The 13951-nt window shown below is 38.3% G+C and overlaps 1 protein-coding gene across 1 annotated transcript in view; it reads left to right on the forward strand.

Moving 5' to 3' along the window:
• Positions 1 to 13729, forward strand: part of BCAT1 (branched chain amino acid transaminase 1) — a 62560-nt gene extending 48831 nt beyond the window's left edge. The window contains exons 9-11 of the mRNA XM_048933380.1: positions 1026 to 1166; positions 2347 to 2421; positions 8432 to 13729. Coding sequence (XP_048789337.1) covers positions 1026 to 1166; positions 2347 to 2421; positions 8432 to 8473 — 258 coding nt within the window. The 3' untranslated portion in view covers positions 8474 to 13729. The remainder of the gene's footprint in view (positions 1 to 1025; positions 1167 to 2346; positions 2422 to 8431) is intronic.
• The last annotated feature ends 222 nt before the right edge of the window (positions 13730 to 13951 follow it).

Consider the following 13951-nt stretch of genomic DNA (forward strand, 5'->3'; position numbering starts at 1 on the left):
CTGCATTGAACTGTTACGCATCTTTACTCTTACTAGTACTCCTGCAGTCTGGAATAAACCTAGTGTAGATATGCATATGCAATTCTCAGTCATGTCTCCTTACAAGATAGACAGTTGTTCCCACTTGCTAGAACTCCTGTCTCCTTGTTTGTCTACTTTCTTCCTGACTTGTATTTCCTCACCTACCTGAGACCCTTCTTACATGGTGTCTGGTGTCCCAGCCCCTCTCTCCAAATGCTCTTCTATCCAGCACTAATAATATTTTTTGTTCTCTTAAGCACCTCTGTTCCATATTTAAAAGCATGCATTTAAAGCAGGGGCTAAGCTTTAGTTTGGCCTGCTAGGGCAATGAAGTCTAAATAAAACCATGAAATTGAAAGTTCAGTGTGTATTATTGTTCTTTAAAAGCTTCCCATCAGTAAGTTGCTATTCATTCTTCAGCCCTTACAGAAAGCAAAACATTTCCTTTCTGGAGACTGTGTCCCACATGAATTGCTTTACTAATACCTGCTATACAGTTAATTTTTGTGGATGACAGCTGCATACAAGCATGCATCTAGTTGGCATTACAGGTAGAATTAAAAAATGTATGTTGCTTAGGAATTGTCCAAGAGTATAATGCCAAGTTCTTACACAAAACCGAGTCAAACCTCACAATGTTTGAGATCAGAAGTTGTCAGGTCCTGTGTGATGTAATCCATGACAAATTAAGCTGTATTATTCCCTAATACAGTATTGATATTCTGTATCAAGTCAATGGAAAGTGCTGCTTAATCATCAGCATTGTACCTAGCAAACCATTGGCTTTCTTGAAGGCCATTTTTTTCGTTAGTCTATCTTGAATGTGAGGTTTGAAAAGATCGGAAGATCACAGCCAAAATTTGACTGATTGCAATTGGGCTACGTAAAAATACTAGATAGTTCTGTTAGAGATGTTTCAGCAATGAGAAACAAACAAAAAATATGTTTATTTTTTAAACATTTAAGGTTTTTTTTGCTTTTTTTTTTTTATTCTTCTTGTGCAGGGAGAATTTAAAGTGTCTGAGCGTTACATCACTATGAGTGACCTGACAGCTGCCTTGGAAGAGAACAGAGTGAAGGAGATGTTTGGGGCTGGAACAGCTTGCATTGTATGTCCTATCTCCAAAATTTTGTATAAGGGCAAGGTAAGATAATATCACTTTCCTTTCATCTCTAGAATTTTTTTCATAATTGTTTGCTGCTGGAAAAACAGACAAACAAGCTGCAATAACAGCAAAAATCACCATACAGGTGAGATAGAAAAGCAGTACTGTCTGAGGATCGTGGGAAGGCACAAGTATGTTGTTTGCTAAGTGAGTTGCTGGTATGTTGTGAGAAGAGAAGAATCCCTCTCATCTTCCGGTCTTTTTTTGTGTTTTTTTTCCTGCTTATAACTAAGCAAAGTCACAGAATCTCAGTTCCTGAAAATGTGTGTAATAGTTCCCAGTCTGATGCGAAATACAGAAAAATACATTTTTCTACCTTTCTTTTGTTGAAAGTTTTTTTCAAAAATACAAGGCTTCTAGAATAGGTAAGAGGAGAAAGACTTCTGTCTGGAGCCAAATTTGTGAGCCACTGCATTCATTCTTCCTTAGATATATCTGTTTTTCACCCCTCAATGCAGGGAATCCAGCTGTGGTACAGGAGTTGTGTCAGGAGAATCTGCTTCTACGTATTGTGCACCATATGGGAGATTTCTCTTGTAGAGATGAAAGTTCACAGGCATTTCTTTAGCCTGTTAGGCAGAGTTGATGCTATTAAATGAGCACAAAATTAATTCATAAGCCTGGAGAATTTCAGATGCATACATAGGTGCTTTGTTGCATCAAATATGACATGTACAGCAAAACTATGTAAAGTGATAGTTCTTGAATTAATAAGATGGAATAAATGTACTGATATTATGTGCTAAGATAATTTGAAAGACATCCAAGTGCTAATCTTATCAACTATAAATGTACTTGTTGCATTTCTGCACAATATACTCTGAAATGAAATACTATGTATAGGAGTTCTGTTCCAGCTTGTACAATTTATTGTCCATTTTGGACAGATCTTTTGGAAAGCTTGTATTGGCCTTTGTTTGAAAGCAGCAAAACAGTACAACTAATTTAACTTTTCACTGGCTGAGCATGCTCTCCTATAAAATCATTACAACAAACTTGGAAGTAGGACTAGAAAACTTGTTGCCTCTAAGGTATTTATGTGTATATAAAGTTATATGTTAGTTCATCTCTCTGTCTCTCTCTTTCTTTCTCTCTCTTGCTCTCTCTCTCTCTTTTCATCCCCGCTCCCCCTGACCCCCTCTCCTTCATTCAATGTCAGCATTTGCACATTCCAACTATGGAAAATGGACCTCAGTTAACCACCCGAATCCTGAATAAGCTGACTGATATCCAGGTAAGATATTTTATCTTCTTTAATCAGATAAAATGGTAAATGGTGACAATGTGAAAACCTTGAAACCTTGAAAATAAGTATTTTTTTTAATATTTCTGTAGACACTGTATTATGTCTTTGCTTGGTGTGGTTATTCTATCCATTTTTTTCATTATCTTGAAAAAATATGACGCAGATTTTTTCCTTGTTCATCTTCCAAACTGGATAACACTGTTACAAGTTTCTTTTTAAGGGAAATAAATAAATAAATAGATGAAATGTTATTATAACCACAATCATGAATGAATGTGGGCTAATCAATAAAGATAAACAAAAACATTCAGTAGGCACAATACTGTCTTCCTCATCACAGAATCATAGAATGATGTAGGTGGAAGGAACCTTAAAGACCACCTAGTTCCAATCTCCCTGCTTGTGGGCAGGTTTGTCAACCACTAAACTGGACAAAGGTTGTTGCCCAGGGCCGCATCCAACCTGATCTTGAGCACCTCCAAGGATGGGGCATCCATAACTTTTCTGGGCAGCACGTGCCAGTGCCACAGCACTCTCTGAATGGTGATATCTAATCTCAATCTCCCCTTTTTTAGTTTAAAACCTTTCCCCCTTACCCTGTCATTATCAGACTATGTAAAGAGTCTGTCTGCCTCCTATTTCTAAGCTCCTTTTAGGTACTGGAAGGCCACGGTTGGGTCTCCCCAGAGCCTTCTCTTCTCCAAGCCGAACAAGCCCAGCTCCCTCAGTCTTTCTTCATAAGTGAGGTGCTCCAGCCCTCCAGTAGTCTTTTTGACCTCCTGTGGACCCACTTCAACAGCTCCGCCATGTCTTTCTTGTGCTGAGTGCCCCAGGCCTGGATCCAGTACTCCAGATGGGACCTCGCAAAAAGAGAGCAGGGGGGACAAACACCTCCCTCTCCTTGCTGGCCGCCCTCTGTTGATGCAGTCCAGGTTACAGTTGGCCTTCTGGACTACAGGCGCACACTGCTGGTTCATGTCCAGCTTTTCAACCTCCAGGACCCCCAAGTCCTTCTCCTCAGGGCTGCTCTCAATTAGTTCTTCTCCCAGTCTGTACACCCTGTTACCATCAAACAGGAAGGAGATTAAGAGATGGGGAGGAATGGAAATAAGTCTCAGCTCGACTTCCTGGTCTGGTTCCACCCTCTGATTATTACCTTCTACTGAGAGTTCAGGCTGATGTTCAAAAAACGTGCAAATGTGGTACTAAGGAACATGGTTTACTGGGCAGTATTGGCAGTAGGTGAATGGTTGGACTAGGTGATCTCAGAGGCCTTTTCCAACCTTAATGATTCTGTGGTTCTACATATTTTGCTTTTCTACATATTTTTAACATTCATAAGTGTTGGTCTCCAGCACAACCATATTTTAACTTATATAATACTTTTTTTCCTAATACTGGTAACTCAAATTATGCAGCAAGACCAGCTGACTGTTCTTCACTAGGAGGATAAGACAAGATCAGTGTCCCTTATTCCTTAGGATAATATTGGACATTACAGGCTGCAACTCAGGGAGAAAATGAGTCTTAATATTCTTCTGTTACCTTTGTGTTGGTGGCTGAGTCAACTTTCACAGAGGCAGAAAGCAGCACTACTCCTGCACATTCATCTTTCAGCTGTGCTGACTTAGTGGCTTGAGATCTGGATCTTTCTCTAGGAAAAAACATAGAGATCTTTGGTTCTAACTTTTATTATTTGTTGAGGGGAGGGCTTAGTACTTCATGTTCCCAGGTAAATTACATGAAATGTTATGATCTTACTACATGAGATACATAATAGTTATGCTCTAGAATCCCATATGTACCACAGTTCTGTTTCCTCTTTCTTATCCCCAAGTGCCAGATACATCACATCTAAAATCTCTGTTGATGTCCATCGCTTTATGTATTGTCATTTGTCCAGTTTTATGTCAAGGATAGGCTATCTACCAGTTCTATCAGTATACTTTTCACTGTGATACAAAGCAATCACTGTTTCCATAGTGCTGTGCTCTGTGTTAAAGACATCTTCATTAGTATGTCAAGGATATATCTTTAAAAGCACTTGTATAACTCTTGTGTTACCTTCTGATGTCTAAGTGATGCTTCTGAAATCTGTGTTGGGGCCTTGAGCAATGCATGGTTAGTTTGAATCACCACAGAAATATTTCTAATTGCAGTCCTGAAACCGCTCAGCATCAAAAAGAGTTGAAGTCAGTACTAGCACGTTCTTGGATGTCTTATGTGACAGGCTAGGTACTGTTGGTATTACAAGACTAGTAAGTGCCTTCAGTAGAAAAATGGCTTTTGAAAATCCAGAATTGTTTTGTGAGACTGCACTGGAATGTGGGTCTTTCTCCCTTGATCTCCAATAGATAGTGAGTGGACTATCAAGACATATTTATGCAGCCTGTTCCCAGAGGCTGCCTTCCTTCTCTACTCCTCTTCCCACACGTGTCCCGCCTTCCCTCAAGATTCAGGAGGAGGCTGCAGTGTATACTGCTTCTAACCATTATGTTCCTTAGATCTTTATACCTTATAGCTGTGCATGCAAAATTGAGTGTATTTACATGTGTTCATTAGTTGCAGGTGAACAGTAAATCAATCACTCCTGAAATCTGCTGGGTTGTTACATACAGAGATATACTTGTATTTCTGTGTCTGCTTCTTTAAAAAGCTGAGGAAAATCTGCACACTTCATTGTTAGAAACTTTGTTTTAAAGGGCATCACAGCTGCTTCCCTCTAAGGGTCGATCAGTATTTGCTGGTTACATATCTGCACTTCCCTATTTGTGAAGAGATTAATTATATCCAAGTGGACCTCAGATTCTCATTCAGAAAACATTTCTGTAACACACAGAATGGAGTATATCATATTCCTGAAATCTCAAGAGATTTTTCAGGATTCTTGTGAAAGATATTTTATATATTCCACCAGGAAGGGGGAAACAAAAATCTCTTTGCAGCATCACGGGACTATTGTCATATCATTTGGCTCTTATTCCAAAGAATGTGCAGGTTCAGAAAAATAAAATGCCATGGAAATTACAGCCAGACAGAACTTTGGTCTCTGTACCGTGGTCTTGCCTAAACTAAGGCAAAGTATCCATTTCATGTTGGACAATGGGCATTTGTCAGACAGTGCTAACTATCAGTACCAACACTGTTGTGCATTTGCAAATGGCCAGGAGGTGCAGGAATCCATATCCAGTGTCATTTTACTGGTTGTCTTGTATACAATGCATGCTTGTTCAACATTTTCAGATAATCTCAATTATTGTGTTTTTAAGTCTGTTTCCGTGCTGCTCATTGTTCATTTGTAAGTCTCCCATGTTCAACAGGATTTCTCTGGATATGCACAGCTGTTCAGTGGGAACTAGAGCTAGAGTGACAAATTAGAAACTCATGGGCAGAACTGATTTCATTTCTCATGCCAGTTGAGAGAGACAGTAGTCATACTGTGATATACATTTACTTTCCTGTCATCAAGTGGAAATAGTGATTACTTAGGCTGATAAAGATTTTGGATTAAATAATTACGTTGTCTGCAGTAATAGTGTGTTTATAAATGATTTTGTCATAGAACACTGTCTTCTGCAACTGGTTGAGTTAGAAGATGTAGAGATGAGATTCTTTTCTCTAGGAATAAACTCACTGAAGTACCAATCCAGTGTTTTTGTGATTTTGCATTCCATACTTTGAGAATAAACAAATGTTCTGTGTAGTCTTTAAAGCAGAGATCATGATGTAACTTGGAAGGAGTGGAGAGAAGATAAAGTGTACTGTTCATACTACTGTGAGATATAACGCAATTAAACACCATAGTCAAACATAGCAGTGAAGTAAGATTTAGTTAAAAAACATAATCTTTTTCAAATTGCATCATCTAAATGGATAGGCCAGAGGAAAACAGCCAAAGAAGAGTTATGGATGTGTTAATTTCTATCTTTGACAGCGTCAGAAAAGGAAATTAAATCTTCTTTTGTTTTGAAAATGAAAGCATCTTGACAGTGATCTGAGCATCTTCACTCTCTCTTTCATTCTGGAATTGTGTTCAAACTGTTGTCAAATGGCCACTTAGACCACCCCTTGCAATTTCTGAAATTTTCATCAGAGCAAGATATGGTAGTACCTAAAGCTATCAAAACTTCCAAGTAATCTTCTAGCCTTTCTCTGCTTTCTGATTTATGAGGGCTAGGAGAGTGACTGAGAAGGAGTGTTGTGAAGGTCAAAGACGTCTCTTTTTTTTACTGTCATCCACATCAAAATTGCCTCACATTAGGATAATGCAGTGCTTTGTGGTTAAACTAGTGATACGTCTACTTCTTCTTAAGTACAGTTCACAGGGCTACCACACTGTTACCTGGGAACATAAGCTGGTGATCCTTTCAGCAAGTAATTTTAAATAAGGTCCTCAGTAGCACCATAGCCGTGTTTAATCAACTGCATCACAGACTGCAAAACTAGAAAAGCATTATTAGTGATGTAAAGAAGAAGTAGATATGATACATGCAGAGGTCTTTTAGAAGGTTTACTTGCTGGACTAAAGAATAAAACACAAGTAAGCTGAATGTCATTTCTTTGTGGATCTAGAATTGTTTTTTCCTGACTCGTTTTGATTTGGAGATGTTCTCCTTTGTCTGCTCTAATATGCCTTTTATCTCCTTTCCTGTTGATACATAACATGGATTTGAAGGAAATTCCTCTTGTTCTTGCTTGGAGGGATTATCATCAAGTGGTATTTTCAGCTTATGTGAAGCCTTTAGAAGCAGTACTTTATTCTTTGCTTGGAAGTGTTTTCAAGCTCACTGAACATGGTACTATAAAAGGTGAAGGGCTCCCAACCTACGTCTGCCACTAGTCTGTCCACCTCTGCTTTACTCAGACATGAGCCATATGTGCATTTCTGGGGCTCTCTGGAGTGTTGTGTGTAGGACTGGTGACGAAGAGCTTTAGAACACAAAGCCAATTCTATGATTCAAAGTGCTTCCTTGGGACTGCATCCTTCCACGGAAGTGAAACAGCTTCATGTAGTATTCTATTCTGCCTGGTATATGGGAAGACAACTTGTTTTATTTGGGTTGCAATTCTCTCTAACTGCACTCTGTGGTATTTGTGATTGGTTTTATTTCACATTCAGTCAGAATGTAATAAAAAGCCACCTTAAAAATAGAAAGAAAGAAAAAACAAATGTGTCTGTTTACTGGAGCTTGAGCAGGGGCATAGTTAAGAATAAATTAGTGAACTGACCTCTGGGAATAACTGTATTAAATTGATAGAAGGCTTTAACAAAGCAGGACTATTCTCTGTCATCTCTAGTTGTGTATTTCTGGTTCACTCATTGGGAGATGTAAAAAGCTGCAAGGTACCTTTAAGCTTTTCTGAAATAAAAGACAGAAGGCATACAAAATAATGTAAACTATTAGGGTGGTGGGTTTGGATCTTTCTGAAAGTAGATTTAAGAAGTTCACAGAATCATGGAATGGCTTGGAGGGAAGAGACCCACCCAATTGAACTCCTTGCTGTGGGCAGGGCTGCCATACAACAGCTCAGGCTGCCCAGGGCCCCATCCAACCTGACCTTGAGTACTTCTGGGGATGGGGCATCCACAGCTTCTCTGGGCAGCCTGTGCCAGAGCGTCACCACCCTCTCTGAGTAAAGAATTTCCTCCTAAGTTCTAATCTGAACTTTCCTTCTTTGTGTTTAAAATCAGTCCCCCTTTGTCCTATCACTATCTGCTTGTGTAAAAAGTCAGTCTTGTTCCTGTTTATAAGCTCCTTTTAGGTACTGCAGTGAGTTCTTCCCACAGCTTTCTCTTCTCTAGGCCAAACAAGCCCAGCTCCCTCAGCCTTTCTTCATAGGAGAGGTGCTCCAGTTCCCTGATAATCTTTGTGGCTTCTTCTAGACCTGCTCCAACAGTTCAATGTCTTTCATGTCCTGGAGGCCCAAATTATCATCATCCTCATCATTGTGCATTACTACTTTTAACTTCTAAAACTCCTTTTTTGGTTTCTTTCAGTATGGAAGAGAAGACAGCGATTGGACAGTGCTGGTGTCATGAAGGTGGAAGAGTTCAGACCCTCCCAACAGAATAAACACAAATAATGATAACTTCTGTAGCTGCCTGTGCGTAGCCTAGTTTCTGCATCAGTTTGCTCCCTGGGATGATTGTTTCCACAATCCAGTGAATATGAACACAATCGTTTTGTTTTCTACTGTAATCTTGTTAGTAGAAACCTGTCTTCTTGGTAGAGGTGCTTAATGTTAGCAATAGATCTTTCCTGATGGTTTTCTTAGTGCCTCCTTGTGTCTTATGTACAGTCTAAAAACTTGTAAAATGCTCTTCAACTGCTCTTCAGTTTATTTGGTTTATTTTAATTGCCATTGCCAGCAGAGCAAGTTGTATAAAGCAGAGAAATTGCCTGTTAGTTGTCCACAGGGTTCTATTGCCATTATTCTGCCTTTTGCTCTGTGTTCAAAAAACAATTAAGTTTAACTACATGCTCTGTCCTTTTCTAACCTGCTTGTATGGGAATTCCTGAATTTTTGTAGCCTCGCAGATTCCGTCATCCATATTCTGTCAGATAATGACTCCATCCTGTAGCCCAGATGCTTAGCATGGATCTAGCATGCAGCATCTACTTGCTGGCCTGCTACTTTTACCTCTGTGGAGATAAGCAGAGACTGGTAGGGCAGGACATACCTCACTAGCAGTTGAATACATCCTTCAGTACATGATGTCCAGAGCTGAGCCAGACCATGCTGACACCAGAATTGCCCTTTGTCTGGCATAGCGGAGATCTGGGAGCTGCTGACATAGTGTCGCCTTCTGGGTGAGTGCGTTGAAAACACAATTAAACAACTGTGGTTGTAGAAGTTGAACCACTCTTCATTTGGTTGAAGGGAGAGCAACCAAGCCTTTGGATTGGGGATCGATTAAATGGATTTTCCTTCAACATCCAGCCAATGTGATTTAGATCAGCAAAAAGTTTTCTTGTTCCCTTCACCACTCACAGGACCTTTCTGTTTAAGGAACAAGCCATGTTGTCAGCAGAAATTATCTAGCTCAAGGAGGAAAGGGATTTAATTCAAACTCTGTTTTTCATTTTGATTAAGTATGAAGTTATTCGTATTCTGCTGCTATTTGGGCTACATGCTCTATATTACTTCTGCAGTGAGGGAATTAACTTCTGCAAGGATTCACTAAGAAATAGCCTGTAATATTTATTAGCTTTCTTTTTTTGCACGCAGATTTGTCAAATAGCTTTAGGATATCTCTAGTCAAAAAGATCGCTATATTCTGTATCAATATTCCAAAGTGCTACTTCAATGTAAAACTGGTGGAACTTCACTGATACTAACAGAGTTCTGTAAGAAGTGAAAGTAAAACATTTATTTCCATGCTTTGTAGTAGGGGTGCACCAGTATTAAGGGAAATTCTTAGCACTTTATTTTACTTTTTTTTAAAGAAGATTCAACAGTATTTCTCATGCTTTATAGGTTCTTTGTAATTACTGACATTCATTAACATAATTTATAAAGGCAAAACATAATTTCTAATAGACCACCCATGCCTTATTACAGCTGTTGTAGGATCATAATGTATGGCTTTTATCTTTAGATTTTTTGGTGGGGGTTAAAGGCAACCCATACTTAGCGATCAGTTACTTTGCTTCCTCAAATCATGACTTTTGCTGTCTTTCACTGTGACCCAATCTGATTTTTTTTTAATGAAGAGCAGTTGGAGGTTCTCTCTGGTAATGTAACTACTGTTAAATTGTTGAACAGTTTTCTCTTTAGAATACAACTGCAAGCACAAAATTTTGTTTCACAGTAGCAATAGTACTGTGTGTTCACTTTTCTGACCATCCGAATCAGTATAGTGTGCTGGTCTTTGTTCAGTATCTTAATATGTGCTACAAGCTGCTAGTAGTTTTCCATTTTTCTTTAAGAAGATGGGTGGAAAAATATGTCAAGGTGCAGAGTGGGGTAGGGAGTTTTATCCAATGAGGCAAGTGTCGTAACTAAAGAGTGCCTTTAACTAAAGCATGGCATGGAGCTTTCTGTTACTGAAGTCTACAGTCCAAACCCTTACATTCATCTTGAATTCAGCAGCGTAACGAAAAGTTGTAATAATCTCACTTCAGATGTGTGGAAAAGTGGATGTATGATACCTTCACATCACGAAATCTTGATCGAGTTGATGGGTATCTCATATCAAAAATCCCCATGAAGGCATGATTGTACCAAGGTCACTCTATTCGCTAGTCAGAATGAGTAAGGACCAGTTTGAAGAATTATTTTACTGTGGTGCAGATCTTGAAAGTTAAGTAAAGCTCTTCTTAAATTGGATGCAAATAATTTAATGTGAGGAAACAAAACAGTTTCATTTATTTGGTGTGCACTGCTGCCTGTACTGACCAGGGAGACATCATTCCTTTTGTTGCACATACTGAACTGATGAAGACTTCAGAATAATAAAGTTGAACCTGGAATGACCCACAGAAATGCACAGGCTTTTCTAGCTGCAAGAATTGAAACATAGTGTATGTATAGTCAACTGTTCTTATCATTTGGTTACTTGCTTTATTCTGGCTGTCAACTCAGCATTGTGGTTGTTGCTAAATCCAAGTGGATAGATTCTAGATTTTAGACTTTAAAGCCTAAATAAAGGGAGATGTCAGGTCAGCATCATACAGGAAATTCTGATCTTGCGTGCTGTCCTATCCCACGTTCTGCCACTGTTTTTTATCCTGTTAACCAAAGGAAAGAAATAATACATGTAAATAATTGTGTTTGGTATTGTGTTCTTCCTATTTTTCCCTGTAAGATTTAGGAGGGAGCTGTGGAATTCCCTGAGCTAGTAATAGATTGTAAAAGAACATCTGCACATCTCTCTTCCATGTGCCCTATTTGTTTAATTGCAGCAAATTTACATAGAAAGTGAATAGTACATCATAACTAGGCAATTATCCATTCTTACTCAGTTAGTTATGGTTCTGTTAATTGATCATTTAAGATTTAAGATAATGTAACATTAGAATTTGAGATTGTTCAAAGAAGATCAACAAATTCATATTGTTGTCTGATGTTTGCATAATTGGTTGCAATTATTTAATGTCTAGCTGGATTGATCAATTGAGACTCAGCCTTTTCACATTTGTGCTTTACAAATTCTGATCCTTTAAAATGATAATGATGAACTCTAATTTTCATCTTTCTTTCCCCCTTCATTGTTTTGATTATTATTTTCAGTATTCAGAGTGACCTTAATTTTCAGTTTGGTGAGTATGATTTAGGCTTGGGAAAGAAGTCCTTCAAATGAGAGAACATCTCATAAAATTGGCATTTCATGCAGGCTGTTCTGATGGCCAAGAGTTATGGTATCAGCAACTGGTGTTACTTAACTAGAGCACTAATGAAGGTCCCTGCTTAGAATAGATAATCTGTTCAGCCCATAGTGGTGCAAAGCGAACATGACTTTTCTGGGGCGTAGAAAGGAAATCTGACAAGACAAAAGCCAAGACAGTGAGAGATCTCTCCAGCCACCTAGTTTACACCTGCCCGACTATCTCAATCCAAAAAGGAGTTGTCCTCCATTGCTCTTTCTTAGATAAACTCTTGTCTAGGGTGTACCTAATTCATTAGGGAGATATAAATTGATCACTCCCGTATACTTACTTTATACTTACTTTTCCACAGGCGTGAACACTGGTGGTTTGGAAAAAATGGGTATTTGCAAGGGTGATTTGGAATGTGAGTTCTTTGAAATATCTGTGTAATACATAGATTTCCAAGGAGAGAGAGAAACAGCTGGGATCACAGATGATCCCTTAGCAGCCTGTTTAAAGGAGAAACTCTCTTGAATTCAGTGTCCTCTCCAAAACAACGTACAGAATCTCAGCAGATTGCTTACAGTGAACTGTCTCTGGATGGTGCCCAGCTGCAAAGTAGATCACAAAGATGGTATCCCAGTCTTTTCGACTATGGCTACGTCAGACTTTTCTCTCTGTATGGGAATCACCGTACTAATAGTTGTGATGTCCCAGTGGCTTGTATACTGAGAGGTGGGCAGGCATAAATGTTGGCTGAGTACATCCTGAAATCAACCATTCTTTTCTGTCTTTTTCTCCTTTCCACATAGATTTGCAAACCCTTTTCCCCTTACTGTCCTATTGTACTGTCACATAATTTCATGGTTATAATGACCATTTAAGCAAATTGTGCGTTGGTTTTGTTTTTAGCAGTGGTGACAATTTACTAACAAAAAAAAAAGTGTTGTATTCATCTTGCAGGTGTGATCAGGGATCAGAATTGCGCTTTACAATCTGAATGTGTAATGATTGAACAGACTGACACTGACTCTGTGACCCTGAACAAAGAAGTTCTAATTTCTTTGTAAGTGCAGAGTAGTAGTAATACCAGTCATATTGCTTTTAACTCTAATCCAAAGTTATTTTATTACAGAACAAATAAGCTTCCCCAAAAGCTTTCTAAGCAGCAGAGAATGATGCAGTGTACAGTACAGTACTTCTAATGTAGAATCATTAAACTGCAGCTGTTCTGAAGGGACACCTTGTAGCATTGAGACAGACTTCTTTAATTATCTTGGCTACAAATTTTGTGAATTGCATTCTTCAGCAATTGGAAGATGTCAAGCCTCTGTTTTACTGTGTTTTATCACTACCTTCAAAATTTGGAAAAATAATTTATAAGTTTTGAATCATTGTTGAGCTGAGTCACTTCTTAATTAAATATATCGGTAGTTGTAGTCATAATAGCAAAATAGATTACTAATACTGCATTGGTGGAAAACCATGTTGCTGCTGTCATTCTGCTTATGCCTTGCTTTCAGCCTAATAGTTATTTGAAACTGTTTTCTCTTAACCATGCAAAATCTCAGTGCTGTCTATGGCAAAATTAGCAAATATGTCTAACTCCATTAACAAAACTTCTGCTTTACTTTGAGCTTCATCAGTCAAGTACATTAGGACCTAGGTGTGCAGCAATACTGAATTAGAGTAGTCAAGCCTTAGGCATATAACAAAATTAGCGTTAGTAGCTGAGATGGAAATAAATATCTTTGACCACACTAGCAAGGTTTACCATACCCAACATTTCTGAATAGTGATATTTAAAGTTACTAGTAGAAATAGAAATAGAATAGTAGAAATAGCTAAATTTTTGTGCCTGTCTTTGAACACGAGCTTACACTGTTTTTTGCTTATCACAAAACTTAATTTATTGTGTCTTATTTCTAGCACAATTCCTAATTCTCATGCCATGCTTTAAAAAAAAAAAAAAAGAAAGAAAGAAAGCGTTTCATGTGAACAGGAGGATGTTAAGGAGAATTTAAGACCTTTTGTAAAGAATTTTGAAACTCTTTAAAATATCTTCTGGGTAAAGTTAAGGTAGGAGAAGACAACTTTATAGAAATAAGTATACACTATAGTGTACCAAATGATTTTCCAGTGCTTTGTGGAGTCCTTCACATTATGTTTCATCCTCTTTTCCAGGATCTCTGTTGTTATTGACCAAA

The sequence above is a fragment of the Lagopus muta genome, chromosome 1 (genome assembly GCF_023343835.1).
Source record: "Lagopus muta isolate bLagMut1 chromosome 1, bLagMut1 primary, whole genome shotgun sequence".
Taxonomy (NCBI): Eukaryota; Metazoa; Chordata; class Aves; order Galliformes; family Phasianidae; genus Lagopus; species Lagopus muta.